Source organism: Phocoena sinus, chromosome 1 (genome assembly GCF_008692025.1).
Source record: "Phocoena sinus isolate mPhoSin1 chromosome 1, mPhoSin1.pri, whole genome shotgun sequence".
In the NCBI taxonomy this organism is placed as follows: domain Eukaryota; kingdom Metazoa; phylum Chordata; class Mammalia; order Artiodactyla; family Phocoenidae; genus Phocoena; species Phocoena sinus.
Window position 1 is genome coordinate 43,111,653 of NC_045763.1, and position 21,251 is coordinate 43,132,903.

Below are 21,251 nucleotides of genomic sequence, written 5' to 3' on the forward strand. Positions count from 1 at the left end.
ATTAGATAAAATTGAAAACTAGAAAAACACAGGAAGAAACATCTAAATATATGCCACAAATTCTGCAAGTGAAATCTTAGAAATTTTTTCTTTCCTCCTTAAGTGAGAAGAGTGTTTTCAGTCCTGCCGCAGCATGTCAAAGATCAGTCACATGAAACACTAGCCTCCTCCCTTCATCCCAAATCCTCAGGCATTCCACACTAGGTCAATATCAGCTCAGCTCCTCCTTTCTGACAGTAGATAATGACAAAAACAGAAGACGCAACATGGTATCATAGACCAAAACTGCACACACTAATGTGCATGTTTGTATTCAATCCTTTTTTGCTCCCCTGTTAACTGCTGTCACTGTGCCTGGTCAGAAGATAAAGTGTGCATGCAGGAAAACAGGGCTGCAAGAAGGCAGTGAGCTGACTTAACACAGCCAAGACACAAGAATGGGAGAGCAAAAGAAGGAAGCTCACTTAGTGAAAAAAGAAAACAGATTACAAAGGACTCTCAGCTCTAACCAGCAAACAGTCTATGTTTGGCTAAAATGGAGGAAGCTTAGAAAGTACAAACTTCTCTTCATAATTTTGGGTGTGGCAGGGGTGTGGAGTGGTGGTGATGTCAAACATCCTGAAGACCATTCTCAACTAAATAAAATATGGGAATCTTTAGGGATTAATTTCTCTTAGTCTGAGATCAATTAAACTTAACTTTCAATCTACTTTTATCTAGTAAAATTCTGGTCTCATAAGTCCTTTTTTTACCAAAACCAAGTAGTATAACATAAGTACTGAACAAAAAACTTTAAAAATAATAAAATGACCAGTTATATTACTTTCGATAAAAAACATTATTAATGAAAATCTGTCCTATAAACCAGACTGAAAATCAAATAATTTTCTCATTAATTTAGATTATAATTTCAGAGATACAAAATTGTTATACTGTGGTATTCCACAGACACTTAACCTCTATAGCTATCCTTCTCATTTCAGGCAAGTAAACATATCTAAACACACATTTAGGTACACTAACCATGGTTGACCATGTTCTTTACATTCTCCTCTCTTTCAAACAACAAGTATATTTTCCTAAAGGTGATGGATACATTAGTCAATACAAGAATATCCAAGCATTCTGTTTAACATTAGTAATTAAAATTTTTAATTCTTTTCAAGATTCTGTGCCACAATAAAAAGACATCTAGATGAAGTTTCCTGAGGAGCCCACCAGTATATGTGGATAAGACAGACATATACTTCAAAACAGGTGTGTGAGCATTTTGCCGCTTATCTTGGACATCAGGAAAAGCTATTGCCTTCACCTTAGTAACTTCTAAAAAAGGGAAATGATCCTATACACCCTCCATTTTAGACTATCTCTCTGGCCCTATTCACTCCCAAGATGATAGCACATCCTGAGGAATCCACAAATACCAAAGCTATAAAGAAAGGCCAGAGAAGGAGCTCCCTGGTGTTCCAAAAGTTGACTGCTATGATTCCATGGAACCTAGAATCTGAACCAGGAAGAAATGCAAAGCCCAAGCTAAGCTTTCAGAAGCCTAAAGTTGATAACTGCATAAACCTACTATGAAGTAGGCAAAAGCCACTCACAAGACTGGAGACCAGAATTCTAATCTGGCTCTACCATGAAATGGTTTTTCTGACTCTGATTATTATTTTTCACTCTGCAGATGCTGATATCTCTACCACCTTAAGATTTGTAAGGTGAAATGTACAAGATATCAAGTAATTAAGAAAAAAGCAGGCTTTGAGCCTATGCTATGGTTTTGTTTTACTCATAATATTAACACTACTTAGAATTTTAAATAATATTGATGGAGTAATTTTTAAATTTGTTAAAAGGAATTATGGGATACAAAACAGTTTATAAAACATTGATCTTGTCTTAATAATCAAAATAATTGCTGTCTACTTTTAGAAACTTATTATATGATTTTCAAAGCATAAGACTTGGAGTAAAATATAGTCCAGAATTCAAATACTGGTTTCATCACAGGTCATCTTTGTTAAATCACTGTAGCAACAGCTATTTGTTCTGGTTGACTCTCCCTTCTCCTAGTACTCAGCAATCTTTCTTTTAGGAGACTGCTCCTCTCTCCCTATTATCTTTCTACCCATATAGTTCAAGTAGAAAATGCCATCTTTTTACAGACTCAAACTCTCTGAGTAGTAACTGGCCAGGGATTAGCTCCTGACCAAAGCTTAACCAGTCACAGCTTCCCACTTCATAATCACAGGAATTACCTCAAGATTGGGCCCATGATCAAAGCTAAGGTGGTTAAAATCTTTATCTAGGATGCCTTAATTTGGAATTAATGGAAAACCACTATTACCACTACCATATCTACTACTACTAACAATAACAATTATTGAAACTAGAACTTATTAACTATTTACTATATGATAGGTGTTATGTGATAAGTACTTTACATGGATTATTTCATTCATTCTTAAGAAAAATCATTCCTGTGAAATGATGAAGATGGGCAAATTTAGGTCAAGATGTTGTTGGCATTTGCTGTCTCTGTCTAAAGAATAATAAAATTTTCATACAAAGAAGCAGAGGTGAAAGGCAGGAGACAAAGAAATTTGGAAGGGCTTAAGCCCTGGCTATCACCCTCTGTGATAGTTAATTTTATGTACTAATTTGGCTAGGCCATGGTACCCAAATATTTGGTCAAACACCAGTCTGGATGTTGCTATAGAGGTATTTTTTTTAGATAAAATTAACATTTAAATCAGCAGACTTTGAGTAAAGTAGATACCCTCCATAGTGTGGTGGGTGAGTTTAAGGCCTTAAGAGAAAAAAACTGAGGCTTCCCCAAGGAAGAGGCCATTCTATTTCCAAACTGTCTTCAGACTTGAGCTACAACATGAACTTTTACCTGAGTCTCCAGCTTATCATCCTGTTCTAGAGATTTTAGACTTGCCAGCTCCACAACTGTGTGAGCTAATTCCTTAAAGTAAATTGAAGGTAATATCTACTTTACATATCATACACAAAGATTGTTGTGAGGGGTAAAAACGAGAATACACAACGGTACCCAATATACCCTTATGCAACTTTAAAACCTACGTATTGATTTAACAAACAAATACTGAATTCTACTACATACCTGTCACTGTGCTGTACTTTAGTGATACAAAAAAACAATGAGACAGACACTTTCCATTAAGTGTACGTGAGGGGTTGGGCAGGAGAACATAAAAAGATAACTGCAATGCAGGGTACTGGGTGCTACAACAGGCAAGTACAAGGTGCTGTGGGAACACAGAAGATGGGTACCTGGCTCTGGAGAGGGTCTGAAAAGGCTTCCTTGGTATCAGTGAAGGCAGGATTATGGAATTGCAAAAATAAGCTGTGCAGACAGTAAGTGGTATATTTATCATATGGTATTTCAAAAGAAATTATTCCAGCCTGGGAATGCTTTGTGACACAAAACCTTGAAGACTCAGTTAAGATGAGACTTCAGTTAAGCCTTGAAGCAAAGAATCAATGTTGGGTAGAAAAATGGCATTTCAAATGCAAGGGAGAGCTTATGCAAGAAAGCAAAAAGGATGTCAGTACAATGGCAGACTAAGAGGTAAACCAAGAAGAAAACTTCCCAAATTTGATGAAATACACACATCTACAACCCAAGAAGCTCGATGAATGCCAAGCAGGAAAATCCAAAGAAACTCACACTGAGACAATTATAATCAAATTGTTGAAAGACAAAGACAGAATTTTGAAAGCAATAAGAAAGGAAAGACTTTTCATGTACATGGGATCAAAAGTAAGGTTATCATTGGATTTCTCAGCAGAAGCCTTGAAGGCCGGAAGGCAGTGGGATGACATATTTAAAATGCTGAAATAAAAAAGAAACTGTCAACTGAAAATACTCTATCTGGAAAAACTGTCCTTCAAAAATGAGGGAAAATGGGCTTCCCTGGTGGCGCAGTGGTTGAGAGTCCGCCTGCCGATGCAGGGGACACGGGTTCGTGCCCCGGTCTGGGAAGATCCCACATGCCGCGGAGCGGCTGGGCCCGTGAGCCATGGCCGCTGAGCCTGCGCGTCCGGAGCCTGTCCTCCACAACGGGAGAGGCCACAACAGTGAGAGGCCCGCGTAACGCATAAAAAAAAAAAAAAAAAAAAAATGAGGGAAAAATTAAGATATTCCCAGATAAACAAAAGCTGAGGATTTCATTACCATTAGACTTGTGCTATAACAGATGCTAAAGGGAGTCCTTCAGATTGAAATGAAAGGAGGCTACTAGACAGCAACTTGAAGCCATACAAAGGTATAAAGATCTCCAGTAAAGGTAGATACATGGACAAAACCAAAAACTAGTACTATTGTAATTTTGGTTTACAGCTCCCCTTTATATTTTCTGTAAGATTTAAAAGACAAATGCATAAAAAATAATTATAAAGCTATGTTAGTGGATATATGATGTATAAAGATGTAATTTATGACATCAACAACATAAAGTGGAAGGGACAGAATTTACAGAAGTAGGATTTTGCATACCATCGAAGTTGAGTTGATATCAAGTCCAATTAAATCATTCAGTTTCGGATGATAAAATTCTGGAGATGAACAGTGGTGACAGCTGTGTAACAACGTAAATACACCTATGCCACTGATCTGTATGCTTAAAAATGGCTAAAATGGTCAACTTTATGCTATGTATATTTTACCACAGTGAAAAAATTAATAAAAAAGAAAGCACAGAGGTGAGAAAATTCTAGACAGCAGACTAATTTATCTAAGATGGAGGGTTCATGTGTGGTAAATAAAGCTGGAATGGTAGATCAGGGTAAGATTATAAAAGAACTTCAGTACTGGGTAAAGACACACAGACTTTTAATTCACTGGCAATGGGAGTCCCTAAAGATTTCTGAGCTGTGCTTTTTTGAACTCTGAATGGCATTATTTAACAACATAGCTCTTCTTTCTCTGCTGGCCCTGCTCTGTGGGGGAAGAGAGGAAGCAGAGGCTCTTATTACTGAGAAAGCTGATGACAATTGCTAGAAAGGCAATAGAACACTCTGACTCTGCTTATCTTGGGAACTGTCAGAAGTCTTAAGTTAGATTAGAGTAACAACTACAGACAGCTGATAAGAAAATTCTGGCGTGTAATTCAAACCAGTCGAAAGTTAGATGGTCTTTCACTCTAAGAATTCATATTTAGTTGATAAAAACTTAAGTTAAAGTTTGAGAGTAAAGACATTGATTTGTACCTTAAGTTTTTAATTTCTCTTTGCCTTAAATATATAATCATTATATAACTATATATTATTTCAACAAACAGCTATTGAGTATCTTCTACATGCCAAAAAAGATTAAACCAGGGCCCCTACTTACAGTTTGCTGGGAAAACAAACATAGCCATTAATTATAAAACTGTTAAGATAACTGCTATAGGGACTTCCCTGGTGGCGCAGTGGTTAAGAATCCGCCTGCCAATGCAGGGGACACGGGTTCGAGCCCTGGTCCAGGAAGATCCCACATGCCGCAGAGCAACTAAGCCTGTGTACCACAACTACTGAAGCCCGCACGCCTAGAGCCTGAGCACCGCAACGAAGAGCGGCCCCCACTTGCCACAACTAGAGAAAGCCTGTGCGCAGCAATGAAGACTCAACGTGGCCAAAAATTAATTAACTAATTAATTAATTAAAATAGTGTAACAAATTCAATAAAGACTTTAAAGAAAAAAAGATAATTGCTATAAAAGTTTAAGTGCATTCAGTCCTATGGGAAAAACTAAATTTCTTAGTTCTAGGAGGCTGGCTTTTTAATGAGCTTTAGTTTTGAAAAAAAAGTCCGAATGTATTCATGGGCATAAACTGTTGAAAGCCTAACTGGAATCAGGGGAAAACACCAACTTTGGGGTATGGCTCACATGACCACTGCCCTGTCAGTGGCAGAATCCAAAATTAGATGTTTCACTTTTTAAAAGGAGAAATGAAAGTTTATTTTGCAAACCCCAAATAATTAATTTATTCTACTTATATAGCAGAACAAAATGAGATGAAAAAACTCAAAGAAAAGAAATGTAAGACTAGAACTTGGTTTTCGTAATTTAAAAAAAAGGGATAATAAAGTTGATGGGGATGACTAATTTATATTATATCTAGAAATACTTCAGCACAATTCCTACCACACAATAAGTGCTTAGTAAATGTCGGTGATCATCATCATCATCATCATCATACAATTTACTAGTATAAAAGTAGAACATCTACTGGCTTTTTGGAAAGTTGTAATCAAGCATCCAGAGTGATGGCAGTTAGGACTTAAGTATGTTGGTAGAGACTGACTCCTAAATCCTTCAGGAGCTGAAATTTCTTGGTAGATATTTTTGTTTCCCAAAGACAAACTGAAACACATTCTAAAAAGTATTGCTCTCTTAAAAGAGGTAAGTGCCCCTTAATAAGCTACCAGTGTCACAAAATAATACAAGCAAATAAAATGTAATTTTTATAGAAAACAACTGATTCAGACCAGAGCAGTCCAAGAGAAATAATGACACACATGTAACCTTAAATGATCAAATAGCTATATATTAAAAAGAAACAAGTGAAATTTATTTTAATATGTTTTACTTAATCCAAGATATCCAAAATATTTACATTCTTCTTCTGAAATCCAGTATATTTTATACTAATAGCACATCTTAGTTTGGATTAGCCATATTTCAAGTGCTCAATAGCCACATGTGGCTAGCGGCTGCTAAACAGATTCAGACTTGAGCAAGGAGCGTTTCAAATAAGGGAAGTCTACCCAAGCAGAGGTTTTAAATGATGAGCCATGTACTTTATGTGAAAACGAATTAAGATGCCTCCTTATTACCAAACAAACGCATACTACAATGTAGAGCTTCGATTACTCAATCAGTAACGCCATTGCTGAGGTAGTCACAATTGAAACCTTCTAGCATCAGTACCACAGGGCCAGAAACAGAACACATTGGATTTTATAAGCAAAAGAATTCCAGATTCGACAGTATAAGCAATGCTCTCTCCAGAGCTAATGTTTTCTCACAGTATTTGAACTAAACTAAACCAAAAACATAATTTAAAAAAAATTCAAACCATATGCTAACATTGCCTGAAATATTTTTTAAAAAATCAGTTCTTATATATGATTGAGGTAGAGATCTATATATTTAGGAACACAGATTCTGGCTGCCGAGCTACACAGTTCCAGTCTCCAACTAGGGAAGAGAGTGCTCATTCAGCTATTCCAACCAATGTCTGCTGAGCACCTTTCAGTGAATGCTGTGCTCTAAATGCTGAGCTAGGTTTTGGGGATGATGATGATGATTACTAACATGCATTGAGAATTTACCATGTTCCAGGAACTGTACTAAGCATTTTACATGGGATTATTCGTATTTCTATTTTACAGATGAAGAAACTGAGGCACAGATAGTTAAGTAACTTGTCTAAGTCACGTACGGAATCAAACCAGGCAATCTGGTTACAACGCCCATGCTCTGAAATAATACTACACTATACTGCCTAATTAGAAATTTTAAGAGACAGTTGGTACTATCACACAGAGCTCAGAGACTACTGGGGAAAGAAATATAATTCAGTATTGTAAGTGTTTGGAGAGAAGGATATTGAGTGTTCTCTGAGCTGAAGTGGATATCAAGGAAAACTTCTTAGAAAACTTGTCCATTCCTCATCTGAAAAATCAGAATAAAACTGCTTACCCTTCAGCCGTGTTGCAAGAATTGAATAAGAGAATTTATATAAAGCAGGAATAGCACAATGCCAAATAACTATTATTGTAATCATCTATCCTGTTTACTGGCCCAAGACCAGGATAACAAACTGGCCTGACAGGATGTAGCTTTTACTTCCTGATGTTCTTGCTAAAAGGACAGAAGACAGGAAGCAAGTAGAAGCTGGTAGAAGACAAATAAATATTAACTCCTGCCTCAGCATAATCCACCACCACCACACTATCTAAGAGACTGAAGCAATTTCTTGGTATGTTTTGCCTTTTCACTGTCACGAACTTCTCTGTTTGAGCCACTTTACTTTCAGAACAAGGGTTCTTAAAAATTGGTCCATGGATAGTTTTTAAGGGTCTAGGAACTCCTGAAATAAATGCAAAACGGTGTACATGGATAAACATGTTTTTTTTCTGGAGGCAGAGTCTAATAGCCTTTATCAGATTCTCAAAGGAAATCCCTGACACAAGAACAGGTTGGCAAAATACAAAAAAAATCAGTCCATTAACCTTCAGCATTAAAAACCCTCTTGCCTACAAAATCTTCTTCTATGGTCTTCAAAATAAGCTATTATTCAGAAGATCATTTGCTTTATTTCAACATTTAGTGATGGTTTCTAGTCTGCCATAAACTTTGCAGGAATTAAGTCTGGAAAATATTCTAATATTTATAACAAACTTTGACTTATTTATTCAACCAACTAACCTGTACTGAAATTCTGTGGTGTCAGGCACTGTGTGCATTAATTTCTAGACATATCCAAATGAATAAGACACAGACCCTGTCCTGAAGGAGTTCAAATCAAAACAGAAAAAAAGACACATTAAAAAAAAAGATCAGGACTTCCCTGGTGGCACAGTGGTTAAGAATCCACCTGTCAATGCAGAGGACACGGTTCGATCCCTGGTCTGGGAAGGTCCCACATGCTGTGGAGCAACTAAGCCCATGCACCACATCCACTGACCCTGTGCTCTAGGGCCCGCTTCCCGCAACTACTGAGCCGGCGTGCTACAACTACTGAAGCCCTCATGCCGAAAGCCCTCGTGACGAAAGCCCATGCTCTGCAGCAAGAGAAGCCACTGCAATGAGGAGCCCCCACCCTGCAACGAAGAGTAGCCCCCGCTCGCCACAACTAGAGAAAGCCCATGGGCAGTAACCAAGACCTAATGCAGCCAAAAAATTAAAAAAAAAAAAAAAAAAGATCACACTAAAATGTGGTGAGTACTATTATAAAGGAATAAAGACTGTAAGTAGAAAGGAAAGAGGAACTAGCAACCAAGGTTTCAGGGAAGGTTTGACAAAGGAGATGATATTTAAGCTGGGCCTTAAAGCAGGAATAAAACTTTACAAGGTAAAAGGTGTGCTCAGGCAAAGGGGAAGAGTAGGATCAGAGGCACAGAAGAATAAAAACTGGTGGCACGTTGAGCTGAGAGGTAATAAGCCCACCCACCACATGGCTAGAGAGGAGGAATGAAACTGAAATGGTCGATCAGAGCACTATGCTGAACACTGAGAGAGAGTACAAGAGCAAACACATGGTATCTGTTCTAGGAGTTTCGCAGCAAGGGTCCCCAACCCCCAGGCCACAGACTGGTACTGGTCTGTAGCCTGTTAGGAAACAGGCCACACAGCAGGAGGTGAGCGGCAGGCAAGCCAGTGAACCTTCATCTGTATTTCCAGCTGCTCCCCATCGCTTGCATTACCGCCTGAGCTCCGCCTCCTGTCAGATCAGTGGCTGCGTTAGGATCTCATAGGAGCGCAAACCCTACTGTGAACTGAGCATGTGAGGGATCTAGGTTGCACGCTTCTTATGAGAATCTAATGCCTGATGATCTGAGGTGGAGCTGAGGTGGTGATGCTAGCACTGGGGAGCGGCTGCAAATACAGATTATCATTAGCAGAGGGTCTGACTGCACAGAGACCATAATAAATGGTTTGCAGACTCATATCAAAACCCTATCAGAGGGGCTTCCCTGGTGGCGCAGTGGCTGAGAGTCCACCTGCCGATGCAGGGGACGCGGGTTCGTGCCTCGGTCCGGGAAGGTCCCATATGCCACGGAGCGGCTGGGCCCGTGAGCCATGGCCGCTAAGCCTGTGCGTCTGGAGCCTGTGCTCCGCAACGGGAGAGGCCATAACAGTGAGAAGCCCGCATACCACGAAAAAAAAAAAAAAAAACCGTATCAGTGAGGGGGAATTGACAATTAAGCTGCGTGTGGTGGCAGGTTTTATAGTGGCAAGTGAGTTGATGTACTTCAATTGTACAGCTGCATGTGGTAGCAGGCTTTAAGTCAGAATCTGACACTGATTTTAGTCCGCGCATGGCCCGCCCATTATTTTATTTACCACTTCCTTCCATCTGCATCTCTTTCCCCGCACTGCACACTTGTCTCGGTCACAGTTGTGGTAAACCCACAAGCTAACCCTAGCCAAAATGAGTAAAAAACAAATGTCACTAGAGAGCTTCTTTGAAAAGGGGGAAAGGCCCAATGATGAAACAGCAGAAAATTCTAAGACTACCAACAAAAAGAAAACTGTATTTAAAAGAAAACACCAAGAATCCTACTTAAATTACGGGTTCACTGCAACAGGTGATTGACATTCTCCAAGCCCACTTTGTATAATATGTGGCAACTGGTTATCCAACACAGCCATGAAACCTTCAAAACTGCTTTGCCACACGGAGAACAAGCACCCTGCACTAAAAAACAAGCCTTTGGAGTTTTTCAAAAGGAAAAAATGTGAACACAAAAAACAGAAGCAATTATTGAAGGCCACCACTTCATCAAATGTGTCTGCACTGACAGCGTCATTCTTAGTGGCTAACTGCATTGCTAAAGCTAAGAAGCCCTTTACTATTGGTGAAGAGTTGATCCTGCCTGCTGCTAAGGACATCTGTCATGAACTTTTCGGAGAGGCTGCAGTTCAAAAGGTGGCACATGTTCCTCTTTCAGCTAGCACCCTAACTAGACAAACTGATGAAATAGCAGAGGATATTAAGGCACAATCGTTAGAGAGGATTAATGAGTCACCGTGGTACACAATCCAGATTGACGAGTCTACCGATGTTGACAACAAGGCAACAATGCTTGTTTTTGTGTGATATATTTTTCAGGAGGATGCACATGAGGATACGTTATGTACACTTTTGTTGCCAACCAACACCACAGTTGCAGAACTATTCAAGTCTTTGAATGATTACGTATCAGGAAAACTGAATGGGTCATTTTGTGTCACTATATGCATGGGTGGAGCAGCTGCCATGACTGGACGGCCTTCTGGTTTCACTACTCGGGTCAAAGAGGTCGTTTCTGAAGGTGAGTCTACACACTCTGTCATCCATAGAGAAACACTGGGTAGCAGAAAAATGTCACGAGCTTAACAGTGTTTTGCAGGATATCATTAAAATTATCAACCAAAGTAAAGTACACGCCCTTAACTCACGTTTGTTCACACAGCTCTGCAAGGAGATGGACGCAGAGCACACACGTCTTCTCTCATACACAGAAGTGAGATGGCTTTCTAAAGGCAGATCACTGGCCAGAGCTTTTGAGTTAAGAAAGCTGCTCCAGAGATTTCTTTTAGAAAAACAGTCACCACTGGAAGCACATTTCAGTGCCACAGAATGGGTCACAAAATTTGCTTACATGTGACATACTCAACCTTCTCAACAAACTCAATCTGTCACTTCAGGGGAGAACAACAACTGTGTTCAAGTCGGCAGATAAAGTGGCTGCATTCAAAGCCAAACTTGAATTATGGGGGCGACGAGTGAACACTGGGATTTTTGACATGTTTCAAACATTGGCAGAGATTTTGAAAGAGACTGAGTCAGGGCCTTCTTTCTCCCAGCTGGTGCATGATCACCTATCTCAGCTTTCAAAAGACTTTGAGCATTACTTCCCAACCACAAAAGACCCCCAAACTGGGAAGGAATGGATCTGCAACCCATTTGTGAATAAGCCAGGTGAATCGACTTTGTCCGTGCTAGAAGAGGATCAACTGGTTGAGATCACAAATGACAGTAGCCTTAAAAGTATGTTTGAGACAACTTCAAATCTCCATATGTTCTGGATGAAAGCTAAGGCGGAATATCCTGAGATTGCCACAAAAAGCACTGAAAAGGCTGCTTCCATTTCCAACACCCTATCTTTGTGAAGCAGGGTTTTCTGCAGTGACAGCAGCCAAAACGAGATTACGGAGTAGACTGGACATAAGCAACACACTTTGGGTGTCACTGTCTCCCGTCACCCCCAGATGGGACCATCTAGTTGCAGGAAAACAAGCTCAGGGATCCCACTGATTCTGCATTATGTTGAGTTGTATAATTATTGCCTTATATATTATAATGTAATAATAATAGAAATAAAGTACACAATAAATGTAATGCACTTGAATCATTCCAAAACCATCCCCCCTAACCCCCCACCCTGGGTCCGTGGAAACACTGTCTTCCACAAAACCGGTCCCTGGTGCCAAAAAGGCTGGGGACTGCTGCTTTACACTATCAAAGTGGGAGATGGTCCTACTTTATTGTGGGAAGTAGCTAAGACAGAAGAATGGTCAGGATGCCAAGAGAGCACCGCAAAGGAAGAGATTTTACGCCATACTCAGGAAAGTGAACTGAGGTAAGGGCTAAAACTAGACAGAAAAAGCAGAAAGGACAGGACAGATTTCAACAACACTGAACAAATTATTTTCTCTATATATCTATTATGTAAGCTATATATATATATTGTATCTATTACATAAGCTAAGCAGTAGGGATTAACAGTGAGCAAGCAAATAGTCCCTACGATTAAGAAGTACATAGTCTAGTGAGATATCCAAATAAAACAGACAATTATGCTATGACAAGTGTAAATTTTAAAAACTATGTAAGATAGGCTCTTAAATAAGATTTGATAGGTATGAGGGTTGGGAAGGGGAAGGCTTCCAGAGGAAATAACATCTAAGGTGAGATCTGAAGGATGAGGAGGAGTTGATCAGGCAAAGGAGATGAAGAGGTAGGAATGATTTCAAGAAACATCTCAAAAACAGAAGAATAAAAATGAGAAGAAAAATCTCAGGTTTCTAGCTTGAGTGACAATAAATGGTGATGTCACTGAGAAAGGGAAATAAAAGAGACAAGGATAGTGGTCAGGGGAAAATTAGGAAGTCAGGTCCTACTGAACATTCAGATGAAAACACTAGTTGGGCAATGAAAAATATAGGTGTTCAGCTCAGGTGAGAGATCCAGGTATTTGATAAGATTATTTTAAAACCACTGCTTTCCCTTAAGTTAAAAATATTATACTAATTTAATCTGGTCTATATAATTAAATCCCTATATAACAAATGTTGAAGGAATCATATAAAAAATTTAAAGAGACAAATGACACAGAAAGTCATCCTGCCTCAAGCTCCCAATGTCCTATATTTTCAACTAGAAACAATTTGGTGAACTAGGGAAGAAAACATCTCATTTTCTGACTGATAACAAAGAACATTCTTTACCCAACCAACTCTTGAGGTTATATATAGTTTTTTATATCTCCATTGATTTTCAACGCTCATAACAAATTATTATTCTAAGAAACATTCCTGGGGCTTCCCTGGTGGCAGAGTGGTTAAGAATCCACCTGCCAATGCAGGGGACACGGGTTCAAGCCCTGGTCCGGGAAGAGCCCACATGCCACGGAGCAACTAAGCCCGTGCTCCACAACTACTGAGCCTGTGCTCTAGAGCCCGTGAGCCACAACTACTAAGCCCGCATGTCACAACTACTGAAGCCTGTGAGCTTAGAGCCCACACACCACAACGAAGAGTAGCCCCTGCTTGCCACAGCTAGAGAAAGCCCGCGTGCAGCAACGAAGACCCAACGCCGCCAAAAGTAAATAAGTAAATAAAATAAACATTCCTTTCTTCATTATGCTTTTCCGTGTTTTCCAAATTTTTATGAGTATGTATTATAACTATCACTGAGGGGGAAAAAGCAAATCTTGTAAAGCACCATATTCATTACATTCTCATTACAGTACCATATTATGTACATCGTTTATTTGCAGGTTTGATCCCTGGACTAAAATTAAATATCTTCATCTGAAAACCAAACAAATAAGAAGGAGCTAATCTTCTGTCAGATGACAATTTAGTAAAAGCCACAAATAAAATCTGTTTAAATTCTTTTTTCCTATTTTGTAGTTACACACGTCACTGCCTGATAGATTAATAAAAGATTTAAAGGCTAAAGAGTAATACCATTGCACAGAAAAAATAGTCATTCACAGTAACAAAAGCCAAGGTTTATAACGTAATGTGTTAAAGACTTGGTGGTAGTGACTTAATACAACCATTTACAAAACTGAATTTTAACAACCATAATTTTAGCATGGATAGATGAGCCTTATTATGACATTACTGAAGTTGACAGATGATGGAAGTTTGCCTACACTGTAGATTTGACCTAAAATAAAAGCCTAGGGAAAATATTTTCACAAGTGTCAAGTATTACACATTTATAAACTGTGACTACAATTTAAAACTTAATAAGGTTTTGAAGCACTATGATTTTCTTAATAAGACAGTCACAAAATGTTAGATTTTTTTTTTATGTGTTTAGCTGTAATTCACTATGTAAGACTGCCACTAGTACAACTTAACATTATGGTAACTAGAAGTTAGTGAAAGCTCAGTTTATCAAAATGTAACTAATACAGTAAGTCCCTTACATACGAACAAGTTCCATTCCGAGAGCACATACATTAAATTCCAATTTGTTCGTAAGACCAACAAAGTTAGCCTGGGTATCCAACTAACACAATCGGTTATATAATACTGTACTGTAACAAGTTTATAATACTTTTCACACAAATAATACATAAAAAACAAAAAAAACACGAAAAATAAAACATTTTTAATCTTACAGTACAGTACCTTGAAAAGTACAGTAGTACAGTAAAACAGCTGGAATACAGGGGCTATTGGCAGTACCAGCTACATCACTGCTGCTTTTACACTTGCTTCCAGACATCCTGGGCTTGAAGTAAAGATACTGTACTACTGTACTCTATAAGTACTGTAAAGTACACAAAAGCACAACCACTTGTAGAGGATGCACACACGTGTCAATGTACGCCAGACACGTGAACTAACTTATGCGACTGGACATGTGAACACATGTTCACATCTTTGAAAGTTCGCAACTTGAAGGTTTGTATGTAGGGGACTTACTGTATTACAAGTGTTTGTATCAGCAAGAACATTTTATGTACGATGCTCTACTTCCTATTAAAACTCATCATAAAAACATTTCATAAGTAAAATGACTACTGTTGAAATCAAGCAAGCCCTAGAATACTGGGGTATGTGTCTATTATCATAGGCTTGAGAGGCACAGATGACAAGTATTTTCAAATCTAGATACTATTTTTTTAAATTATTTATTTTTGGCTGTGTTGGGTCTTTGTTTCTGTGCGAGGGCTTTTCTCTAGTTGCGGCGAGCAGGGCCCACTCTTCATCGCGGTGTGCGGGCCTCTCACTATCACGGCCTCTCGTTGCGGAGCACAGGCTCCAGATGCGCAGGCTCAGTAGTTGTGGCTCATGGGCCTAGTTGCTCTGGGGCATGTGGGATCCTCCCAGACCAGGGCTCGAACCCGTGTCCCCTGCATTGGCAGGCAGATTCTCAACCACTGCGCCACCAGGGAAGCCCCAAATCTAGCTATTAAATGCACATTTCTCATAAGGCAAGCAAAAATGCTAATGGACCGTTTATAGACCATATGAAATGAAGTCTATACACCATTATAGACTGAGTAATCAAATATTTACTTTTTTTTCAAACCAAAGTAAAAATGTTCTAAATCTTAATGAAAAGCTGTCTTATATAATAGAAAAAAATGTAGAACTAGAACTATACAACCAGGTTTGGGTACCAGCCAGCACTTTTGCTGACCTGATGTATGACTTTGATTTTTTTCCCCCACGAGTAAAAAAGAAATTGGATTATGTAATCTCCAAGGGTTTGTTTTCGTTTGTTTGTTTTTTGATTCCAATACTAAAAGCTTTATGTAATCGGCAAAGGCCAATTTTTGAGCTGGAAATAGACTTTGGTAGAATTCCGTAGAAGGCAGGTAAGTCAAAACTAAACAATCCCGTTTAAAAAGGTGCCCAGACTAAGGTTACAGAATGTCAAGACATACTGTTCAAATTGGCAGATGATACTAAGGGCGATCACTGAAATTACTGTGGATTTGAAGCTATACTGCTTTCTATAGACATTTACTCTCAGAATTCATTCCCCTTCTGGCAGAATTTTCATGTGGGGATACCCCCTCCTCCATGTGGTCCCGGTGGCAAACTTGCCACCCCCCCTCCAACCCTGCAGCCCAGGACAGAGCTCATGACAAATCAGCAAACAATACAACCTTGGCCACTGACTGTTTCAGTATGTAAGACCCTAAACCAGTCCAATCAGATTGAATTTTATGATTTGTTCAGGAACCGCCACAAGAGAGTAACTCCACTAGATCTGAAATAATAGGTACATGAGACTCAGATGTGCAATAACCCCCTTGACAACATAACAGGAAAGCCTATCTGAGAATGGAACCATGCAGTGGAAGTGGAAACAAGAAATGGAGAGAGCAAGAGAACTGATTATATCTTTTGAGCCCCAGTACGAAGCTATGCTTTAAGCCATCCCTACCTCTAGGAGGTCTTAGTTTCACAAGTAAATAAATTCACTCTCACTTAATCTGGGTTGAGTTCTTTCTTGCAACTGAAAAAAATCATAATTAAGTTTCTCTACAATAATCTCAATGTAGTCTCATGGATGAGGAAAGATCTTTCCCAAGTTCTTGCCATATAACCCAGCTAAATCATTTAATCCCCTTATGTCTCAATATCATCAACAAAATAAAGTATCAGCCATTATCTGCTTTAAAGTGTTGTGAAGGTTAAAAAAAAATGTTTCTGTAAGTAAAATGATATTTAAATCCAATGCCCTGTAGATGGAAAAATGGTCTCACTTTTTAAAAAGTAATTTTAGGAGGTCATTTTTACAATGAGTATTACTATAAAAAGTTTCTAGGGAACAAGGGAATTAGGAAATACCAATAGGACCTGCTGTATTTAGATTCAAATCTAATTGTATTCAAGCCTGTTTCTACATAGTACGTGAGTATAAAAAAGAAACTCCAAATCAAGCAGTCCTGAGATTAGGTATTAGTTCTATTGCTTACAGGTTTGTATGACTTTGGGTAAAATAACCTCTCAAAGCATCTTAACTCCGTACCTATAAAACAGAACAGTAATATCTATCTCAAGTTACAAGGTTTTTGTGAGGATCAAATGAGATAACAAGTTATGAAAGCTCTTGGCATGGTGTCTGCATTTAACATACCTTCCATACAATGTATTAAATAATAATTTTTTCCTATTGTTATTCAAGTGTCTGAAGTTGGAGGAAAACTGTATTTCAGAGGAAAGGGAGGGGCAAATTAGGAGTTTGGGACTAACATATACACACTACTCTATATAAAATAGATAACCAACAAGCACCTACTATATACCACAGGGAACTACACTCAATATTTTGTAATAACCTATAAGGGAAAAGAATCTGAAAAAGAATAGGTATATATATGTAAAACTGAACCACTTTGCTGTACACCTGAAACTAACACAACATTGTAAATCAACTATACTTCAACAAAAATAAAATAAATTTTTTAAAAACTTCAAAAAAAAAAAACTGTACTCCATTCATTCCAAGATATATTGATACCTATTTCACTGTCCAAAATCAAATAGTACCTTATAGTTGTTGGAATGCCATTGTTTATTTGGCAGTGTTTTCTTTTTTCAGTGCTACATAATAGTGCATCCTGCAGTTAAAGGTTGCCTTAGATTTATTTCTTTTTTAAAACACATTATTGGAGAATAACTGCTTTACAATGGTGTGTTAGTTTGTGCTTTATAACAAAGTGAATCAGCCATACATATACATATATTCCCATATCTCCTCCCTCTTGTGTCTCCCTCCTACACCTCTAGGTGGTCACAATGCACCGAGCTGATCTCCCTGTGGCTGCTTCCCACTAGCTATCTATTTTACATTTAGTAGTGTATATATGTCCATGTTCATGCCACTCTCTCACTTCGTCGCAGCTTACCCTTCCCCCTCCCCGTGTCCTCAAGTACATTCTCTATGTCTGCATCTTTATTCCTGTACTGCTGGTAAGTTCTTCAGAACGCTCTTTTTTTTTTTTTAAGATTCCTTATATGTGTTAGCATACAGTATTTGTTTTTCTCTTTCTGACTTACTTCACTCTGTATGACAGACTCTAGGTCCATCCACCTCCCTACAAATAACTCAATTTTGTTCCGCTTTATGGTTGAGTAATATTCCATTGTATACATGTGCCACATCTTCTTTATCCATTCATCTGTCAATGGACATTTAGGTTGTTTCCATGTCCTGGCTATTGTAAACTGTGCTGCAGTAAACATTGTGGTACATGTCTCTTTTAGAATTATGGTTTTCTCAGGGTATATGCCCAGTAGCAGGACTGCTGGGTCATATGGTAGTTCTATTTTTAGTTTTTTAAGGAACCTCCATACTGTTCTCCATAGTGGTTGTATCAATTTACATTCCTACCAATAGTGCAGGAGGGTTCCCTTTTCTCCACACCCTTTCCAGCATTTACTGTTTCTAGATTTTTTGATAATGGCCATTCTGACTAGTGTGAGGTGATACCTCATTGTAGTTTTTTATGTGCATTTCTCTAATAATTAGTGATGCTGAGCATCTTTTCATGTGCCTCTTGGCCATCTGTATGTCTTCTTCGGTAAAATACCTATTTAGGTCTTCTGCCCATTTTTTAATTGTACTGTTTGTTTCTTTGATATTGAGCTCCATGAGTTGTTTGTATATATCAGAAATTAATCCTTTGTCTGCTGCTTCGTTTGCAAATATTTTCTCCCATTCTGAGGGTTGTCTTTTCATCTTGTTTATGGTTTCCTTTGCTGTGCAAAAGCTTTTAAGTTTCATTACGTCCCATTTGTTTATTTTTGTTTTTATTTTCATTACTCTAAGAGGTGGGTCAAAAAAGATCTTGCTGTGGTTTATGTCAGAGAGTTTTTCCTATGTTTTCCTCTATGAGTTTTATAGTGTCTGGTCTTACATTTAGGTCTTTAATCCATTTGGAGTTTATTTTTGTGTATGGTGTTAGGTAGTGTTCTAATTTCATTCTTTCACATGTAGCTGTCCAGTTTTCCCAGCACCATTTACTGAAGAGGCTGTCTTTTCTCCATTGTATGTTCTTGCTTCCTGTGTCGTAAATTAGGTGACCATATATGTATGGGTTTATCTCTGGGCTTTCTATTTGCCTTAGATTTAATAAGGTACACCGATTCCCATTTTAAGAACCATAGTACTTAACCAACTAAAGTAGTACTTACCCAAGATATACATTAGAAACAGAAAGGAGTGTGTGGATGTATTTATATAATCAGGTATAATTTTACTTTACATACCTCTGTAGGTCAACTATTTCATTGTTAAGGGTATCTAGCTCCTTAATAGCAGAGAAATCTGCGACAGGACTTGATCCTATGATGTTCTAAAAACAAAGAGTTCACAATTATAACATTATTACTATAAAATTCCATGCGGCAAAGCATTAAAAATGTTTAAAAGCACTATATGGATACATATTTTATGGTATTACTAACACTTTTAATTCACTTAAGAAAACCCTATCTAGTGCAATTTTACACACACACACACACACACACACAGGCAGTTATATACTAAGACATTTTCCCTTAAACTCTCTAAAAGCTGTTGTTCTGTAATATATACCACCACTTGAGATCCCAATGTCTTCGTCGTGTGATCTTAGCCTGTCTAGAATGTTGCAGTAAAGCAGATATCAGATTTATAAACTAATTCCTCCACTGAAGCATAAATTTCTTGGGGAGGTGAATTGTGATTTATTTGTATTTGTATTAAATAAATGGTGGTTGATTTTATTTAATTCAACATTTACTTTTATTAAATACTTTCAGTGTCTATTTAAAGTAAAACCAACCGCTCAGCATGTTCCATAGTAAATATTAATATCACCATACATGAAACTGTCTTATATGACATCTTTTACATATGGTTTTCTTTCAATAATGGAGGTGTCAAGATTATTCTCTGAATGGTATTTGTATTTAGAAAACCTAGCTGGGCTTATTCTGGGCTCTGCTGTTTTACTAGCTGCATGATCTTCACTGCAAAACAGGGAAATAATCTCTGCCCTGCCCTCTTTAAAAATTAAATAAATATTGCATATGAAGTCCCTCTACAAACTTTATGATATTTTATAAATGTAAGCTATTATTATACTTAACTTCCTCAACAGAATATGCTCTTGAAAGTTGGAAAGGCTCCCAATGACTTGCTTCCACCCTGGCTCAGTCCCCTTTGTAAACCATTTTTGATGCCTTATATAGCTGGCTGAAGTCAAGGCAAAAAGATAACTGCTCCTTCAAACACTTGACCTACACCCAATGCTACAACCAAACTGACAAATAACAGGATGATCATCATCAGGAAATGTTAAAACTGAGGCCTAAACATGTAAAACTAAGATATATTGAGGACCTTATTAGCAGAACATAAAACTTAGTATTATACTTATGTTGCTGTGAACTTAAGGTATGTCACCAACTTGCACAACAGAAGAAGAAACCTAAAAGTTCACAGTAACCTATCTGCTCACATTTATATAATGGTTTACAAATTTACTAAGTACTAATCTGAAAACTGGTCTGTAGGTAGGGCAGATACTATTATTAACCCCATTTTAGAGCTAAAGAAACATATTAAATGACTTGCTTAAAGTTGAACCCAGCTAGCTAATAGGCGATATTGATCAGGAGACTTCTAATCAGATTCAAGTGCTATTTCACATTATGACCCTTGGCACCTGCATATTAAGATCATTTAGGTAAATGAAACCATTACTCTAAAAGCCAACTTGATAAACAGGTACATCAATAAAATGTGGCAAATAATTCCTTCTATATTTCTTTATGCTATACTGCATAACTGTCCTCATATGTTTTGTTTTGCTTTGTTTTGACTATCAATACCAAAACTCATCCGTTAGGATTCAATTAATGCTATTCTCAATTTTATATTAATTACAGATTTGTACCAAATATGCCTCTTACTATGTTTTACTATTATGTGTTTCACTGACACATAGACCCTTATCATTCTAAAAAGTCAGAAATTTTAAAGTGGGTTACTGAATGTGACAAGTATTTACTAGGATTTTAACTCTGCCCAAACTTGACTTATGAGCTAATTAAGCCTGGCCAGACAATTTGAAAAGCGAACAAAATGAAAAATTAGTCTCACTTTTATCACCAAGAGTAACTTACATCCCATAAGTGCTACTGAGAAATTTGCTATCAGAAGTGCAAGCAAACCAAGAAACTCAGGACTCCCATACCTGTTCTGTCACTCTAACTCAAAAA

At 37.9% G+C, this 21,251-nt stretch overlaps 1 protein-coding gene across 3 annotated transcripts in view; it reads right to left on the minus strand.

The window, feature by feature from the left end:
- EPS15 (epidermal growth factor receptor pathway substrate 15) overlaps window positions 1-21,251 on the minus strand; it is a 164,225-nt gene that overhangs the window by 71,619 nt on the left and 71,355 nt on the right. For all 3 annotated transcript variants that reach the window (XM_032634465.1, XM_032634456.1, XM_032634473.1), the window contains one exon: window positions 19,254-19,339. In XM_032634465.1, the coding sequence (XP_032490356.1) occupies window positions 19,254-19,339 (86 nt within the window). The remainder of the gene's footprint in view (window positions 1-19,253; window positions 19,340-21,251) is intronic.